General features: G+C 41.0%; 1 protein-coding gene across 4 annotated transcripts in view; it reads left to right on the top strand.

The window, feature by feature from the left end:
* The window catches only part of adgrl1a (adhesion G protein-coupled receptor L1a), a 138,523-nt gene that overhangs the window by 111,689 nt on the left and 9,891 nt on the right, over positions 1–16,943 (top strand). For all 4 annotated transcript variants that reach the window (XM_053851680.1, XM_053851682.1, XM_053851681.1 and 1 more), the window contains 12 exons: positions 184–222; positions 2,568–2,748; positions 3,583–3,705; positions 4,431–4,642; positions 4,708–4,881; positions 6,806–7,015; positions 8,793–9,013; positions 9,249–9,315; positions 10,580–10,671; positions 11,463–11,631; positions 12,132–12,287; positions 13,934–14,030. In XM_053851680.1, the coding sequence (XP_053707655.1) occupies positions 184–222; positions 2,568–2,748; positions 3,583–3,705; positions 4,431–4,642; positions 4,708–4,881; positions 6,806–7,015; positions 8,793–9,013; positions 9,249–9,315; positions 10,580–10,671; positions 11,463–11,631; positions 12,132–12,287; positions 13,934–14,030 (1,741 nt within the window). The remainder of the gene's footprint in view (positions 1–183; positions 223–2,567; positions 2,749–3,582; positions 3,706–4,430; positions 4,643–4,707; positions 4,882–6,805; positions 7,016–8,792; positions 9,014–9,248; positions 9,316–10,579; positions 10,672–11,462; positions 11,632–12,131; positions 12,288–13,933; positions 14,031–16,943) is intronic.

Below are 16,943 nucleotides of genomic sequence, written 5' to 3'. Positions count from 1 at the left end.
TAAGTTGAACTTTTTTGCAGGAAAGTGTGACGCACACACGGACACTGTTTTTAATTAGAGCTTTAGCAAGCACGCTGAGATTAATGTAAAATTCTTCTGTCAATGTCACCGAGTTTTCCTTGTCCGTGCTCTTGTTTGGCGCTAAATCTTTCTGTTTTTTGTCTGTCTATTTCTTTCTTGCAGTTCCAAAAGCGAGAGCGGACTTGCCGAGCCTACATCCAGGTAGCTTTTCTCTTTATCTGCCTGCTCAGAACGCCAGAGGAGTCTGACTAGGACTTAGTATACCTGAGAGAAGATAAGTCCCTGAGTAGGCAGGGTTTGAGGATGAGATTCCCCTGGCTCAGAGCTCTGTATTACGATTTATATTGTCTTTGCCATTGTCTCTGGAGGTGTGTGCAGGTAATCTGCTGGTATATTTTGGAGTAACTCCAGAGAGGCAGTATTTCATTCTAGGTTTTTTGACTGGTGTTATTTTTCCAGTGCTGTTGCAATATATAGGAGGACTGTTGTGACTTTATAGCAAGTTTTTTTGTGTGTGTGTGTGATATTTTCTATAAGATATGAGAAATGAAGCATTTATTTAAAGGAAAATGGATAAAAAATTTTTCATTGAATGAAGACCAATTGTGGAGAAATTATACTGAAATACTTCTGTGGACAAAAAAATAATACTACGAAAGAAATATATGCAATATATACACTATATGTATATATATATATATATATATATATATATATATATATATATATATATATATATATATATATATATAGAGAGAGAGAGAGAGAGAGAGAGAGAGAGAGAGATAGATATAGAGATATATATCATGATCTACGTGAAATATTGCCCAATTATTAAAAAAAAAAATATATATATATATACATATATATGTATATATATATATATATATATATATATATATATATAGAGAGAGAGAGAGAGAGAGAGAGAGAGAGAGAGAGAATGAAAATAGGAATTTAATGAAGAAACAAATTAATTTATTGGAAGGACTCGCAACAACACAAGATTAAAATAAAAGAATTCAATTTAAATTTAAATTAAAAATATAATTATTAGGTTTAAATGCATATAATATATAATAATTGAATTCAAAATATATAATAAATTATAATAAATCATAAACTTTTTTTTAAAAGACGAACGAAACCAATGGAGCTCTTAAATATTGTACTGTATAAGTGTTTATTGTAGATTCCTTGCACTTATATGATGGAAAATTAATAAAGTATTAATTAAAACATAGACTGAAACAATGTAAAGAAGAAACACATATTACATTGTTATAATAATAATAACAACAACAACAATAGTAGTAATAATAATAATAATAATAAATTTGTACTTCAATTTAAAAAAAGAAAACTAATGAAACTAAAAAAAAAAACTTTTCTAGTGTCAAAACGAGCCAGTTTCATGCTGACCTCATGAAGGTCAGATTAAAAGAGGCAAACGGTCATTGACCACATCCGTATTTGGACCTTGAAATATTGCCCAATTTTGCCTTGTCATCTCCTAAAACATGCTCCAGTATATCTGTGAAAAAAAATGTAATCTGAGAATGAGAGGCAACAGTTTGTTTCTCCAGCCTTCTGAGCTTTTTCCAGTATTTGTGCAATATCTGTGCTTCTGAGAGCCGTAATCTAATATCACCAGCAGCCCTGGCTTAGCCATGATGAAATGCGGCACTCTGCAGTACAGTCGTCAGCGGGCGTCCTGACCCGTCTGCAGCGCACTGTAACATAATAGCGCATCCACTCGTCTATGCCGGGCCAGCGGAACGCTGCGGCTGCCATGTAGCATGTAGCATGTAGCATGAATATTGTCAGCTACCAAGGGAGCTCAGTAACCGCACTGATCAGAGGATAACCAATCGAAAGAAGAAACAAAACACCTCCATCTGGTCGCTCCGGAAAGATCACGCCAGAGTCAGTAAACGGCAAAACTCTGTATTCCACGCGGCAGTCAGCCCTTCATTTTCTGAGTCCTGAGCAAGAGAATTACATGATTCATCAAGCAGGCTACTCCAATAAATTGGGTTGCTGATACAACCATCAAAATTGCCATTAAATGAATTGCGAGTGTGAAATGGAATGGTAATGTGCCTTACGCCGCGCGGCACCAACGCGCCGAGTTTGACATCGGCTGTGCGTGCGCATTACAGCGCCGCAGACAACATGACTAATTACCACCCAAGGAGTCATAAACAACCCGGGACCTGACTGATAATTACCAGATAGCTAATTCATAGGACGGAGAACAACAGACGGCGCTAATAAAGCAAAGCAAAGATCAGTTGCTGGACGTCCCGTATGATCTACTGCTAAATGTCACAATAACGGTAATGAATCACTTCTGTCGGGTGAAAATTAGCTTTTATTGTATTGTTTAATATATGATGGCATGTTTATGGCGCTATTTCACAACTTATTATGGTTAAAATATAGGGCTTTGCAAATATGCTAATCTGTATCCATATTTAATTTTAGACATTTTTTCACTAAAAAAAAGCGGCACTGACAGTGCAAACGCCCCCTTTTGTCTCCAGGCGGTGGTGCAGACGGTGGATAACCTGCTGCGACCCGAAGCTCTGGAGGCGTGGCAGGACATGAACAGCACCGAACAGGCTCACACCGCCACCATGTTGCTGGACATCTTGGAGAAGGGAGCCTTTCTACTGGCCAATAACATGATCGGAAACCGCTTTTCGGATCAAGCTCCAAGCATCGGTGAGAAACCTGTGCTCAGATTTTCAGCTTTTTTCCTCGGAACATGTCGCATATGAGAGAATTTTGAGCCTCTTATTCATCACTCAAAACATTTCGGCTCCAATGGCATGCGGGAATTCATGTTTAAATATATGACCACAATATATGGTACTGGTGAGGGTATGTGTCTATATACTATATATTCAAACCAGTTATTTCCCAGTAACTCCTGATAACAGTAACAGATGACCGACGGAACCCCAATTTCACCTTCCCGTTTATCTCCCTCAATCCGTCTTTCCTACCTCTTCACCCATTCATCTCCCCTCCCCTCTCCTCCCCCTTTTATCTTCTGCCTTTCATTTCCACTCCATCTTCAGTCTCTCCCTTTGATGACACCATTGATTTTAGAGGGCATTCTGGGCCACATGAGGGCAATGCCAGGACCTTTTGCTGCCCCCGGGCCTTACATTGCTCTCCCTATACTTCTCATTCCCCTCCCCTCCGTTTCATCCTTTGCTCTTTTCCCGCCCTCCTTTTTACTCCTTGTTGTCTTATCCCCTTCTCCAGCAACACCTTTTTCTATCACCCCTCCTTCTCCTCTTCTCTTTCACCTTCCCTGCTTTTCTTCTGTCCTTTAACTTTACTCTTTTATCCTCAGTTCCCATCAAGTTCTCCTTGACTTCCTCTCTCTCTCTGTTACTCACACACATCCTCACATTAAATAAAGATGGTTTACGAAAATAACTTTACTCGCGCAGCACAAGTGCAACTGAGTTTAATGTCGCTTTGACTCCATGAAACTTGAAGTTTTAAGGAATGTTTTCTTTTTTTCCCTTGCGGTGTTTCCCTCAGATTTGGAGGTGCACGTCCTGAACACAGAGATGGACCTGCAGAACCTGTCCTTCCCTCAGAGCTACACCGCCGACAGCACCATCCAGCTCTCAGCCTCCACCATCAAGCAGTACAGTCGAAACGGTCAGCAGCCCACCCTTCTTCCACCCGCCCCCTCGCCTGCTCTCTGGTTTGCATCTTCACTTCATACCGGCGTGTGTGCAGTTGACTAAGTTATTGGTTGGTAATAATAGGCTAATCAGATTAAGAAAAGCGCTGAGACAATTTCTTCTCGGGATGGTTTCTTAACAGCGCTCTTAATAGAATAGTTGTGGAGGCGTGTAGATTACAATCGGCCCCAGTCTGACAGAGCAATCTCAGCACTCCCTCGCTCCGTCTCTCCTCCATCTTATCCCCCTCTCTCATCAGTCTTGTTTCATCCCTCCTCCTTCCACCGTCCCTGTCTTCCTCCTGCCGTGGCTCCTCATCCTCTATCCATTTTCTGTTTTCTGTCTCTGCTCGGCAATGGGAACGAGATTAGAATGATTGAAACAAACGCACATGAAATATTCATATGGAATAATAAGAGATCTGTGAATGCTTGAGGGATGAATGTTCCATTGCCCTCCACATTAAATCTGGCTCTCTCCCACCAGTCAAAATGAAACGGTCCTTACCATCATTCTAACCTTCACTAACTCCCTCTCTTTGTCTCTGTCTCGCTCGCCCTGTCACTCCCCTCCCTCTATCTCTGTCACTTTCATTGCTATTACCATATTATTTCCCCTGTTTCTGCGCCTCCGTCCGTCCTCCTCCTTTTCCCTTCTATTATTATTTGACTCATTTAATTTCTTTCCATGTGTCTCCAGGACAAGTCAAGGTGGTCTTCATCCTCTACAAGAACCTGGGATCCTTTCTGTCCACGGACAACGCCACGGTCAAGATGGAGGTGGACGGAGGGTCGAGTCACGGTCGAAGACGCTTGGCGGTTAATTCCCACGTCATCGCCGCATCCATCAACAAAGAGTCCAGCAGGGTGTTTCTGACGGAGCCGGTGGTCTTTACTCTCAAACATCTACAGGTGCCCCAGAAACACAGAGACACATTCTCAAAAAACACTATCCTAAAACCTCTGTTCTGCTTCAGTTGGAGAATTTTCACAATCCAAACTGCTCCTTCTGGAACTACTCGGAGCGCTCCATGACAGGCCAGTGGTCATCGCAGGGCTGCCGGCTGGTTGGCGCCAACAGCACACACACCACCTGCTCCTGCAGTCACCTCACCAACTTCGCAGTGCTGATGACTCACCACGAGCCCGACGTGAGTGGACATGCTACACCAGCCGTCCTCTGGTCCAACTGTGTAATGATGCTGCGCTAGCTTGTTTTGAACAGTGCTGCAGATACAGGGGGTTATTTGAGGTCACACTCGTGGTGGTGCTCTATATGTGTTCGACAAAGGACTGGCCTTTCACCTGTTGTAGCTAGGATGGCTTCCTGCCCCCTGTGACATGCCAGGGATATGCTGCAAAAAATAATTGAGTGATAGAAAAGTGACCTGATATTGGGGCTGAAATTTCACTGCAATGCTTGTCCAGGTTGAAGAGTTTTTTCACTTGAGGGTGGGAGCTGTAGGTCAACGTTTCGAATCCAGTTATGCTCATTTTGTGTCGTTCCTGTGTGTGTTCTCCCCGTGGTAGCATGAATTTCCTTCGTAGGTTCCCGTTTTACCGATGTGATCTGCAGGCTCATAATCAAAGTGCAGCGCAGGGGCCACATGTGGCCCTTGACCTGTATTTACCTGGCCATCTTGAAGTCAGTGGGAACCCATCTAATAGATCATGAAAAAAAGTATGAAAAAAAAAGTTAAAAAGTAAGTGAAAGTAAAAAAGTAAAATAAAAAAGAATATATATATATATATACATATACATATATATATATATATATATATATATATATATATATATATATATATATATATATGTAATTTTATCCTTTGTAATTATTTTCCATTTTATTTTATTTCACTCATTATTTATATATTTCTCATTCTAAATATAAGTAATTATAAGGTTAATCCTTATAGTCCTTTACAAACATAGTGAACTGTTAGATTTATTTATGAAGGTTTATAAAATGAAATGTGTAAAAAATTCTGACATTAGCTTGTTATTAATATTGTGGTTGAATTAATTTCTGATATGTCACTGGTCTTTTATGACTTTTTCATATTCATATTGGGTCCTTCTGTGTATTTATTTCTCTATGTTATTTATTATTATTATTATTATTATTTTATTTGGCAAGGCTTACAGAAAATGAAGGTTCCCTCTGTCTTATCTGCCCATCACTAGACTCTGAAGACCTAAACTTCTTGTCTGAAAGAATCAATGCCACAGTGGATCTCTCCTTTAGCGCTTCATTACCATAATGGCTCTGTAATAACTCAAAAACAAAGTGTTTCTCATTTAAATTTATAGGGGCTGTTAGTATCAGGGCAAGGAACAGTTGATCCATGTGATCCACCAGTCTTTTTAAAAAGTCCTACATGTGTTGAGACTGGAGCTGCGGTGCTAGCGCCGCTAATTCTCCACAAACGTGTCACTCAACAAGCCGCAGAAATTGACCGTTCATTGGTGTTTCAAAGGATTTCATGACACATTACATTGCTCTGCAGCGTTACACACTCCGGGTCCTAACTTATGGGGCGCGGAGGGATCAGCTCGTGGACGGTTGAACTCCCGGGCGTGGCTCCTTGTTGAAACAGAGGCGGCGTAATTTATGCGGCTGCTCCGTATTTGTGTTAGCTCAGTCGCACCACCTCACACGCGCGCGTGGACAGTGATGTTTCCTCTGAAGGCTGACAGCCTCTTTGTTTGGAATATTCTCTCTTTCGCTGCTGTCACGCTGACACTCGGGGAAGCACATGCTTGCACATTCATGTCCCGCTACTTCAAGTTGACGTACGCTTGGATTTGAATGTCATTTATTTTTTTCAGGATGTCTTGTCTCTTGTCTCTACACTTTAGCTCTTTGCATATATTTACAAATATTAAATGAAGCAATTTTGCTCTTTCTCTCCCCCTCCCCCTCGCATTGTGTCTCTATCGCCCATTGTTTCCTCCCTTGACTGCTTCCCGTACTTCTCATTTCTTATTCCGCCGCCTCTACAATGTCCTGTCACTCATTTTTATCTTCTCATTTGTCAACTTTCTTTCAATGCCCCGTGTTTACCCCGCTTCAGTACCAGGGCCGGATGCACGAGCTGATCCTGTTTGTCATCACCTGGGTGGGGATCGTCATCTCGCTGGTGTGTCTGGCCATCTGCATCTCCACCTTCTGTTTCCTGAGAGGTCTGCAGACAGACCGCAACACCATCCACAAGAACCTGTGCATCAACCTCTTCATCGCCGAGCTCCTCTTCCTCATCGGCATCGACAAGACCGACTACCATGTGAGTGTGATGAGGTGATGCTAGCTGTGTCTTCCTTGAAGCAAGCAAGACATCGGGAGTCCTCAATAGCCGAGTAAACTCTCTGTCATGAGCTGCTTGCTGGCGATCTACTTTTAAATGTCTGACGTCCAGCCTGGCCAACTGGCTAGGTGTATGGGAAAAATATATCTTCATGTTTACATCACATTTTTTTTTGTGATGATATTAAATATCAATAATTCTTCCAAGAAAATCACTTTTTTCACGTTTTACAGACACTAAACAGAAAGAGTTTGTCAGGCTCAAGCGGCACCACTAGTGGAAAATGGTTGACAACCCAAGACCATCCGAGATAAACACAGCACCCTTACACTACATGCTGCATTCCAGCTTCCTTGGAAGTGGGAAGTCGGAGCTGGGAATCACGTCACAAATCGAGTTCTATGTGTTCCAGTTATTGAAGTTGAAAAACAAGATTGAATTGTTTGGATTGAACCCAGTAGTCATCAGATCCGCTTATGAATCCGACGCGGTAGATGCCTCTGCCACAGAACTGGAATCTGACTCTCCTATTCAGCCCGGATCTGGCCCAGATGTGGCCCAGAACAGTACTGGATCCGGGCCGTGTATTAACTAAATTTTTCTACTGCGGATCTGTGGCCCACATCCATTAAGGATCCTGCAAAGGAGTGTGTATCCAGAACGGATTCCTGAGTACATCCGGCCCACATCCCTGATAAATTTACGCTCCCTTTACAACAAAAAACTTGCAGGATGAAGGGATACACAAATGTGTTTCTTTGAGTGTATTTCATTGATTCAAAACTTCCTGTTTTTGCATTCACGGAAGCCATCTTGAATTGCGTGCTGTGGGTGGTGACGATTCTACAACTTTCCGACTTGGAAATCCCACATCGGGTGACGTCACCGTGGGTCCCAGGTCCAAGCTGTACAGGAACACACCCTTAGACTATATATATATATATATATACACACACAGGATAAACTTGAATTGGGATGAAACATATCGTCCCAGTGCTACAACTGGTGTCAAATTTGAAAATCTGTCCGGCTCAGAACCAGGTTCCCTCATTGACTCTCTGTATGAGGTCAGTAAACTCTAGGAGACTTTAGGGCTTTGAAGCGACTAATGTTCGAAGCGTAAATTCAGGGATTAAAATATGCAACATAAACTGAAGATCAAACTGGACGCCACATCACGTAGCTTTGACCAAAGTTGTTTGTGCCCCAGTCCCACCCATCTTTCATTTGGCTTGGATGTAGTCACGTTGCGGGACACTCGACTGTAGGCTTGAGTTTGACACATGCTATAGACCCCAATCGAATGTTTTCGGTATAAATGAAATATTCCGATGCATGAGTTGATAGATTTTCCGTCCTCCCCTGGCTCGCTGGGTCGAACTGTGCCATAAATAAATGATCTTTTTCATGCATTGATTTAATGTAGTTGGGAATAATAACTCCTCATGACTTATTTATTGTAATAAATTGCCAAACAAAATCAGCCTCCTAATACAATATGTATGCATATCATTTTGGGATGATGGATCAGAGCGAGGTTGGGGCCCCTGCTGTCGGGGTTGTTCTGCAAGCCTCGGCGGGAGCGCTCTCATGCTTCAGTAAATTCTATTAAACCAGAAGGAAGGAGATGAATCCTGTCTACAGAAACATTACTGCAACTTAAGATCATGTATTTCTGTCTGATACACGAGTCTCCATCTTCCGCTGCATGTTTTTACATTAATCCCGATCTCTTTTCCACCTCCCCTTGACTCAGATCGCCTGCCCCATCTTTGCTGGTCTTCTGCATTTCTTCTTCCTGGCTGCCTTCTCCTGGATGTGTCTTGAGGGGGTTCAGCTCTATCTCATGCTGGTGGAGGTGTTTGAGAGCGAGTACTCCCGTAAAAAGTATTACTATCTGTGCGGCTACTGCTTCCCCGCCCTGGTGGTGGGCATCTCTGCGGCCATCGACTACCGGAGCTACGGGACCAAGAAAGCGTACGTGTGAATTCAGGCCTTTTGCACCTGCAGATTGAGAAGTAGGATTATGTTATTCCCTCTGCTGGAAATGTAATATGCGGTGCTGTGCGAAGGGCTGCGGCTCCTCCCCGTGGACCGGCTTTTCTGAACACACTTAGCCAAAGCCTGATGATTAGCCTCCATGAGATAATCCGCTGAGACTGGAGGAGTGTGTGTTCACGAGAGCAACCCTCTCTTCTCTGTGTCACACCAGATGCTGGCTGAGAGTGGATAACTACTTCATCTGGAGCTTCATCGGACCTGTGTCCTTTGTCATCATGGTATGATGTCGGCCGTGCGCTTTTGCAACATCACAGCAAACTCTTATCATTCAGTTGAAGCAGTTGGATAGGAAGCATGACCACTACTGTTTTTATTGTGACCACAATAAATAATAATTTGGATAGGGAGTATTCCACATTACAATTTTCTTTTCAAATCTATCCCTTTTTGCTCATAATATCGCATTTTTAATGTACTTATGTTGTGTTTTGCTTTCATTCTTATGTATTTAAAATGTTGAGTTCAGTAGTATATAAATTTATCTACTTCAGTTCCTCATGTTTTAGTTCTTCTTTCACTTTGTCTTTATTTATTGGACTCTTTATTTTGGTTATTTTTTTGGATGTGACGCTTGAACCTAAAATTTTCCTAACTATGTTGCTCGTCATTGTTAATATGTTATGCATTTATTTTTAAGTTTTCAAGTGAAGTTTTTAAGTTTTTTATTATTATTATTGTCCGTTAAATTTCAACTGTATTTATTTAACAATAATAACCATATTCCTCCCAAACATACTGTTATTAATACTTTTTAAAATGTTTTTCACTTACGATTTCAACTTTTAATATATAATCAATGATTTTTTTTCAGTTAAGTTTTCACGTTGTAAAATTCCATTACATTTTCAATGAATTATTTAACAAAAAAAATAACCATTCCATTTTCCCCAAATCCACTTTTCCTAATTCTGTCCCCCCTCAAAGTCATTAAGTTATGTTTTCAAGATTTAATATTCCATCATATAATGAATTTTTTTTAGCAAAAAAAGTAGGTATATCTTTAATAATACCAAACGCTTACAAGTTTTTTTTAAGTTCTAATGCCTCATTTAAATTAAATTATTGAACAAAATGAAAAAAAATATATCTATGTATAATATATGTATAATGTTACATTTATTGCATATTACAATTGAATTTTAACCATTTTACAAAATTCGAAATTACTGTAATGAAAAATTAAATGAGCCTATCATGTGTTTATTATTTATTGTTTTTTGGGGGTAACATACTGTATGGATCACAAATGATCTTTGTCGTAGTAGTAGTAGTCCCTTCTGGCCCTTTAGCCATTTCATACTTTTGTTCAGATCCCTACAAAATGTGGAATGTTTACACTAAGCGGCTGTTAACACCAACCTGTCTGGCATGAATAAAGGCAGCCTGCGGTGTCTGTGCTTGGTATCTGCCTTGTCAATGAGTGATTCATTGGTGGACGTGTCCTATGTGCTCCGTAACTGATTCCTCCTCTCTTGTCCTCAGCTCAACCTCATATTTCTCATGATCACATTACACAAGATGATTCGCAACTCTTCAGCGCTGAAACCCGACTCCAGCCGCCTGGACAACATCAAGTGAGTCGGGTTTTGATGAAAGCCAGCGATAATATGGCGATATTTACAGAAATGTTCAGCCGTTTTCTGCACATGCAAATATGGCAGAAGCACTGCATAAAGCGCCTGTCTATTATGGCCTAAGCCCCCTTTTTCAGAGGAAAGTGCTGCTCTTGTGGAGTGTTTGCAGCACTTAGTAAAGTGAAGAGCAGTCGAGGAAGGTCTGAGGGGAGGTTTTATACAATGCACGCCACTCTGCCATGTCTTTCTCAATGGAAGGAAACAGCAAGGTCACTGTTGAAAACTGTGTTCTGACATCTTAATATCAGCACCAACATTCTCGACACACTCGGTGGGATCAGACCAAGCATAATAGTTGTACTTCCCCTGACGTTCCAAAAACTTTGAGCGATGAGGTGACTGGCTGAAGAAAACCACGCAGTCTAGTCCTTATGACTTTGTGTCAACAAACTGAAAAAAAGTGAATTGTGCTGAGGTCAAATCTGTCAAGTTTCCTGGTTCCTTATTGATTCATGTCCACAGTTAGAAAACAAATCACATGGATGTTTTTTTTTATTGTCCATTACGATCTATTTTCCAAGAATATTCATCCATTTTTATTTATAATATATCACTCCCCCTGGATATTTACTGTATCTGTACTGAACACCTTCAGGTTGTGAGTGTACTTCTTTATGTACTTGAGGTTTTTGTGTGTATTTTTGGATGGATAGAAAGAAAGAGATATATAGATAGAAAGAGTATGATGATATACATAGCACTTGTTGAAATCTTTTTTTTGTCGCCGCCAGGTCGTGGGCTCTCGGTGCCATCGCTCTTCTCTTCCTGCTGGGCCTCACGTGGGCTTTTGGCCTCTTGTTTATCAACGAGAACACGGTCATCATGGCCTACTTGTTCACCACCTTCAACGCCTTCCAGGGCATGTTCATCTTCATCTTCCACTGCGCCCTCCAGAAGAAGGTAAACACAGTTCCTTCCACTCAACTGCAACAAACTAACAGTGTTACGAGTCCTCCGTGTAGGCAGAAATGGCCTTATTTGGTTCCAGATTCACAAAGAATAAATTCATGTAGACGCAGTTGAATAGGACGTTTTTTGGTGCAGAAAATCCAATTCACCTCTTTCCTCTGGCTGAGACGCTCCTCGCATTAACACCAGCCAATAATTATTTCCAGGATAATTATGTAAGAAAATGATATAAGCTCCCACTCTTGAAGACTTTGAATGAAGAGCTGGGCTGGATTTCATGCTCTGAGTGGTGTAAATGAAGAGGCTTGTGGTGCAGGGTTTTGGGCGATTTGACAAGGAAGCGTGGCGAAACACAATAGGATGGCAGTTCAGGAAAAGGGCTTTAGTCATGGAAGGTGTTGACAGGTGGACAGGCTGCAACAGGCTGTCCAACTCCTGTGACTTGAGTTGTCATGGCGAGGCTCTCTCATGGTGGTGCGCTTTCCCTCCAGGTCCATAAGGAGTACAGCAAGTGCCTGCGCCACTCCTACTGCTGCAGCCGCACCTCCACCACCAGCTCCCACGGCTCCTTGAAGAACTCGGGCCTGCGTGCCAACAACCGCTACTACAGCGGCAGCCAAGCTCGCCACGCAGCGGCCCACAGACAGGTGCGGGGCGGGGCCGCCCACACGCACGCGCCGCCGCTGACGGCTCACAGATGTTTCACACTTTCTTCTCCTTCACACATCGATCACGACACTCTTTAGCTTCGGATTCTCTCATTCTTGATGAAAATATGCTCCTGCCGCACGGTACGTTCATTAGCCGCGGCCCGTCCTGGAGCTCAATAACAATTTGGATAAACAGGTTCGGTATCTGATTCATAATGGCTTTGAAATTGAGGGAACTGTTCTCAACAGGACTTCCCTTGTTTCAGAAAGATAGCGAAGCAGAAAATGAGCGGGTCTGCGGGGGGACGGACCAATCAATATCAATGACTCAGCGATTACTCCTGGAGTCGCCGATTTACTTGGAAAAAGTTCATTTCCTTGCCATAGATGTGATCAAAAATGGGAGATTAGTATCGAGTAGAACAAAATTTAAACACCTTATTTATTTGCATGAGGCTAATTTAGAGGACGCAACACGCAACTAGGTATTTCAACTGTATAACATTGTAAGAACTCTAAAATCAGGGAGAATAACATACAATAACCGCAACATAATGTTGGCTTTTGGCCTGATATCATTCAGTTTAGTTGTCTGTTGCCAAGTGTATTGAGCAGCCTGGTGGTCTCCTTTTTGGTATGTTCACTCCAAACTCGACATGCCGACATTCATCTCACTGCTGCCCCAAGAAGTCGCTGGTTTCCCACCCCAAAAATGACTTTCCCCTGCTTCTTTAGTCGCCTTACTAAACAGGGGAATTTGCTCTGGGGCAAGTGTCAAGTCAGTGAATAGTCAACATGGCAGATGTAAAGACGGAATAGTGGCCCTTTATTTACTGTGCAAGTCTGTTAAAAGCAAAATAAGATTTGGATGCCGCCATCTAGGGGTCAGATCCTTCACAGGCTTCTCATCCGTCCATCCTCTGTAAAGTCTGGGCTCTAGTTGGTTGACTTGTCACTGGAGTTTGGAGTTTTCAACTTTAGCATGGCCTGAAATAGGTCGCTTGAAACATGCTGCCACTGCGACTCTGTCAAATATGTTGCATCTCCCGCCCAAAATTGTCGCGTGATAGTTGGCCGCACATAAAACGTCGACTTTCCATGTCCACGTCTGTAGCGTAAATCGCGCTAGGTGCCAACATACTGCCAACACTGTCACTGAGTGTGGCAGCCTTCTAGCCAAAATAAAGTCACTCTGCAAGTCATTTTCTGACTTGCGTCACGTTAACCGTTACCGTGATCGTAACCGACCTTGCCTCTGCGTTTTGGCGGTCCTGCTGCAGAAGTACTGGGGTGGTTTCTAGATAGGGTAAACCCACTAGAAATCCTTGCAGGGACGGCAGTGGCATTGCTTCCTTATTATGATAAAGTCCAATGAATGTCGGCTAAAGAGGCTCACTGGCGAAGCGCTGCTGCGACCGCAAGACAATTCATCCAGTAATGCGCTCCATTCTCCGTGTTCATTAGCCCCCCATCCACCCTGATAACATGGCTTTGCTGTGAGTCTATTGTTCTTGGTGGATGAGAGTCGAGCCCTGCAGTTTTGATTACAGCAGCCCCACTGAGTTACTAAGTCTTCCCCACCGCGGGTCTATATTTATCTTGTCTGTCGGTCGCCACTCACAGCGCTCTGCTCTCTCTTCCAGAGTCGGATTCGCAGGATGTGGAACGACACGGTTCGGAAGCAGACAGAATCTTCCTTCATGGCAGGGGATATCAACAGTACCCCGACACTCAACCGAGGTGAGCCCCCTCCCTCCTGCTGTCAATGCTCCATTGACTCCTCCAGTCCACACCAAACACGGCCGCATGGATTTACGCTCCGAGATGATGGGGTTGTTGAACAGAACCAAGCCAGCAGTAATGAGTCAGCCCTGCGTTCAATATGCTAAATTGAATATAGAAGGGCGGAGGCCAGTTACAGAACATCGGCAGCGGCCGATTATTGCGATCATTAAGCGGCAGCAGGTACGACAGATCGGTAAACAGATCAGCACATTGGAGCTGAAGTTCAATGTTTCTGGCGCATGATAAAGCTGCAATTTGTGGAAATCCTTTGGTCAATACAATAAACTGCAAGTGGAGGGTTGATCCGTTTTCTCTGTCACAATCAGAAGTGGTCACACATTCATCTTCTCTTGCTGCTTGAAGAGCAGGCGGAGATGAAAAAATATATATTCATAAAAATTTTAGTAAATAAACTGTTAGATCTCAACATACAACTTTGTCACATAACTATGATCATCCATCTTATTCATCATATATATATATATATATATATATATATATATATATATATATATATATATATATATATATATATATATGTCATCATTGTATGTCATTTTATGTCTTAGTTTAAAAATAAATAAAATAGATCATTTATTTTATTATTATTTTGGAAAAATGACATGAACTTGGGAAAAATAAAATGCAATAAATAAAAATTTTATATATTAGAAAAATATTCTTAAATATAGATATTGTGCATGTGTAAAAAGAACAAAAAGGATCAAGTATGTCAGAAAAAAATATATATATATATCATATATAGAGAGATTTTAAAATGCAATTATCATTGCAATTATGCAATGGTTGAATGATTATTAAAATAAATAAAATATGTATGTATCATAATGAAAATCAAATGTAAGAGTTTTACAAATATATTTAAAGAATTAAATTAAAAAAATGTACATATATGCAATATTAAAATATTACACATGTATATGTATAATATCCAAATATAATAAATAAAATGAGAAATCATCAAATATTTAAATAATTCAAAGCACATATGAAAGAAAAATAATCTAAAATAAATACAAATCTTGTGGGGAATTATTGTCCTGAAATTGTTCCACAAAAAAAAAATCTGCCGGTAAAACGATCGTTTCAACTGTAATGTAAATATGTTTTCCTTTCGAAGAAATACGTTTCAAAATGTACACAATTCAGCTTCAAATGAAAGCGATCCTGGACCTTCATGAGCTGCTAACAGGGTTTGCGATGTCGGAGAGATGGCGCTGGGCTCAGGTTCTGCTTCCGGAGGTGTCGGTGGCCCTGCGCGATGATGACACACCGACAGTTGCTAAATTAGCCGCAGCTCTCTCTTCTAATTTCATCCATTTTGTTTTTAATGAAGTGATTAGCGTGCGAGCGAGCAGGGGCTAATTATTCTAATTGAGGAGAGTGACAGGAGCGGGCAGGGGGCGCGGGAGTGGGCTCTCTGTCAGCCATATGGATGGATGGTGATCGGTGTAGGTGTGGGTACCGTAGAGCAGCTAGCCACCGCCTGCCTGGAGGAGACACGCTTCACAGCCGTGATGTCAGGCTCACAACCACTGCCAAGTCAAGCCTTTATTTCCTGTTTCCAAGGGAAAGTTTTGGCAGGAAGTGAAAGACAAAGGAGAGAGTGTGAGGAGGAGGAGGAGGGGGAGGAAGCTCGGAGGGATGTAGGAGAAAAACAATATCAGGCAAGAGAAGTGTTGCATTGTTGTGGCTGTCATCTAAGCTCATTTGATTTCTCCTCTCCATCGCTGTCTGATGCACAACCTCTTCCTGACAACAATAATGTGTCCAAATGTGAGAAGAGGACTACACACACACACAAGCACACACACTCTCTCGCTCTCTTTTAAAACTTCACGCGATTGCTCTTGCCCTACTTTCTCTTCCGACTTCAATCCACTCGCCTTACTGGAGATCCCTATGAGGAAATCACAGGCCGCTAATCCGCACTAATATGTTCACGCTCGGAATAAAGTCCGGCGCAACTGGTGTCAGTCTCCTCACTTGCAGCTGAGGATGTGATCTCCTCTTCCTGGCTTGTTCAAGTCTTTTAATAATTATTTACTCGCGTAAATTTCATGCGTTGATGTCAGAATTAAACCTCTTTGGTTCATCAGTTTAAATGATATTGTGATTTGATATTTAAATGATATGATATGATCCTGGTTTCATTCTTCAACGTTCTCTGATGTGATTTTAATCCTTCTGTAGCTTCTTAGCTCAACGGTGCTAAATTGGGATCCGACTTCATTACCGCTGACTTTCTTCAGGCATCAACAGAATTGAGGAAGAAAGGAGGAAAGATCAGGGAATATTTCATATGAAAAATATTTTAATTGACTTTTCCAAGTCTATTTTTTTTATTTATATGTGATTGAATAAATGTTATTATCATGTTTTTATTGAACAAAAACAACACATTTTATATACATTTTTTTTTTCATCACATGATTTATTTTCCATGCATGAAACATAGTGAAGTAAAATACCTTTCATGTTCAGAAAATATCTCATGTATTTATTTTATTTTATTCTATTTTTTATTTTATTTTATTTTATCATGCAAAAAATTACATGTTACATACAACGAGGTACTATCTTGAAATAAACTGATACGTGTCCTGAAATAACACAATACGTATCATGAAATAACAAGATACTATCATAAAATAACGTGATACTGATCCATATATTGATCAATATTTTTCCGTTCCTGGCAGCTCTGAAATTCAGTAAAAAATATGTATGTGAAAAAATCTATCACATTTATTTTTATTTTTATTTTTATTTTTATTTTTATTTTTATTTTTATTTTTATTTTTATTTTTATTTTTATTTTTATTTTTATTTTTATTTTAAAATTAC

Source organism: Synchiropus splendidus, chromosome 19, assembly GCF_027744825.2.
Source record: "Synchiropus splendidus isolate RoL2022-P1 chromosome 19, RoL_Sspl_1.0, whole genome shotgun sequence".
Lineage (NCBI taxonomy): Eukaryota > Metazoa > Chordata > Actinopteri > Syngnathiformes > Callionymidae > Synchiropus > Synchiropus splendidus.
This window is presented reverse-complemented; position numbering and strand designations above follow the sequence as displayed.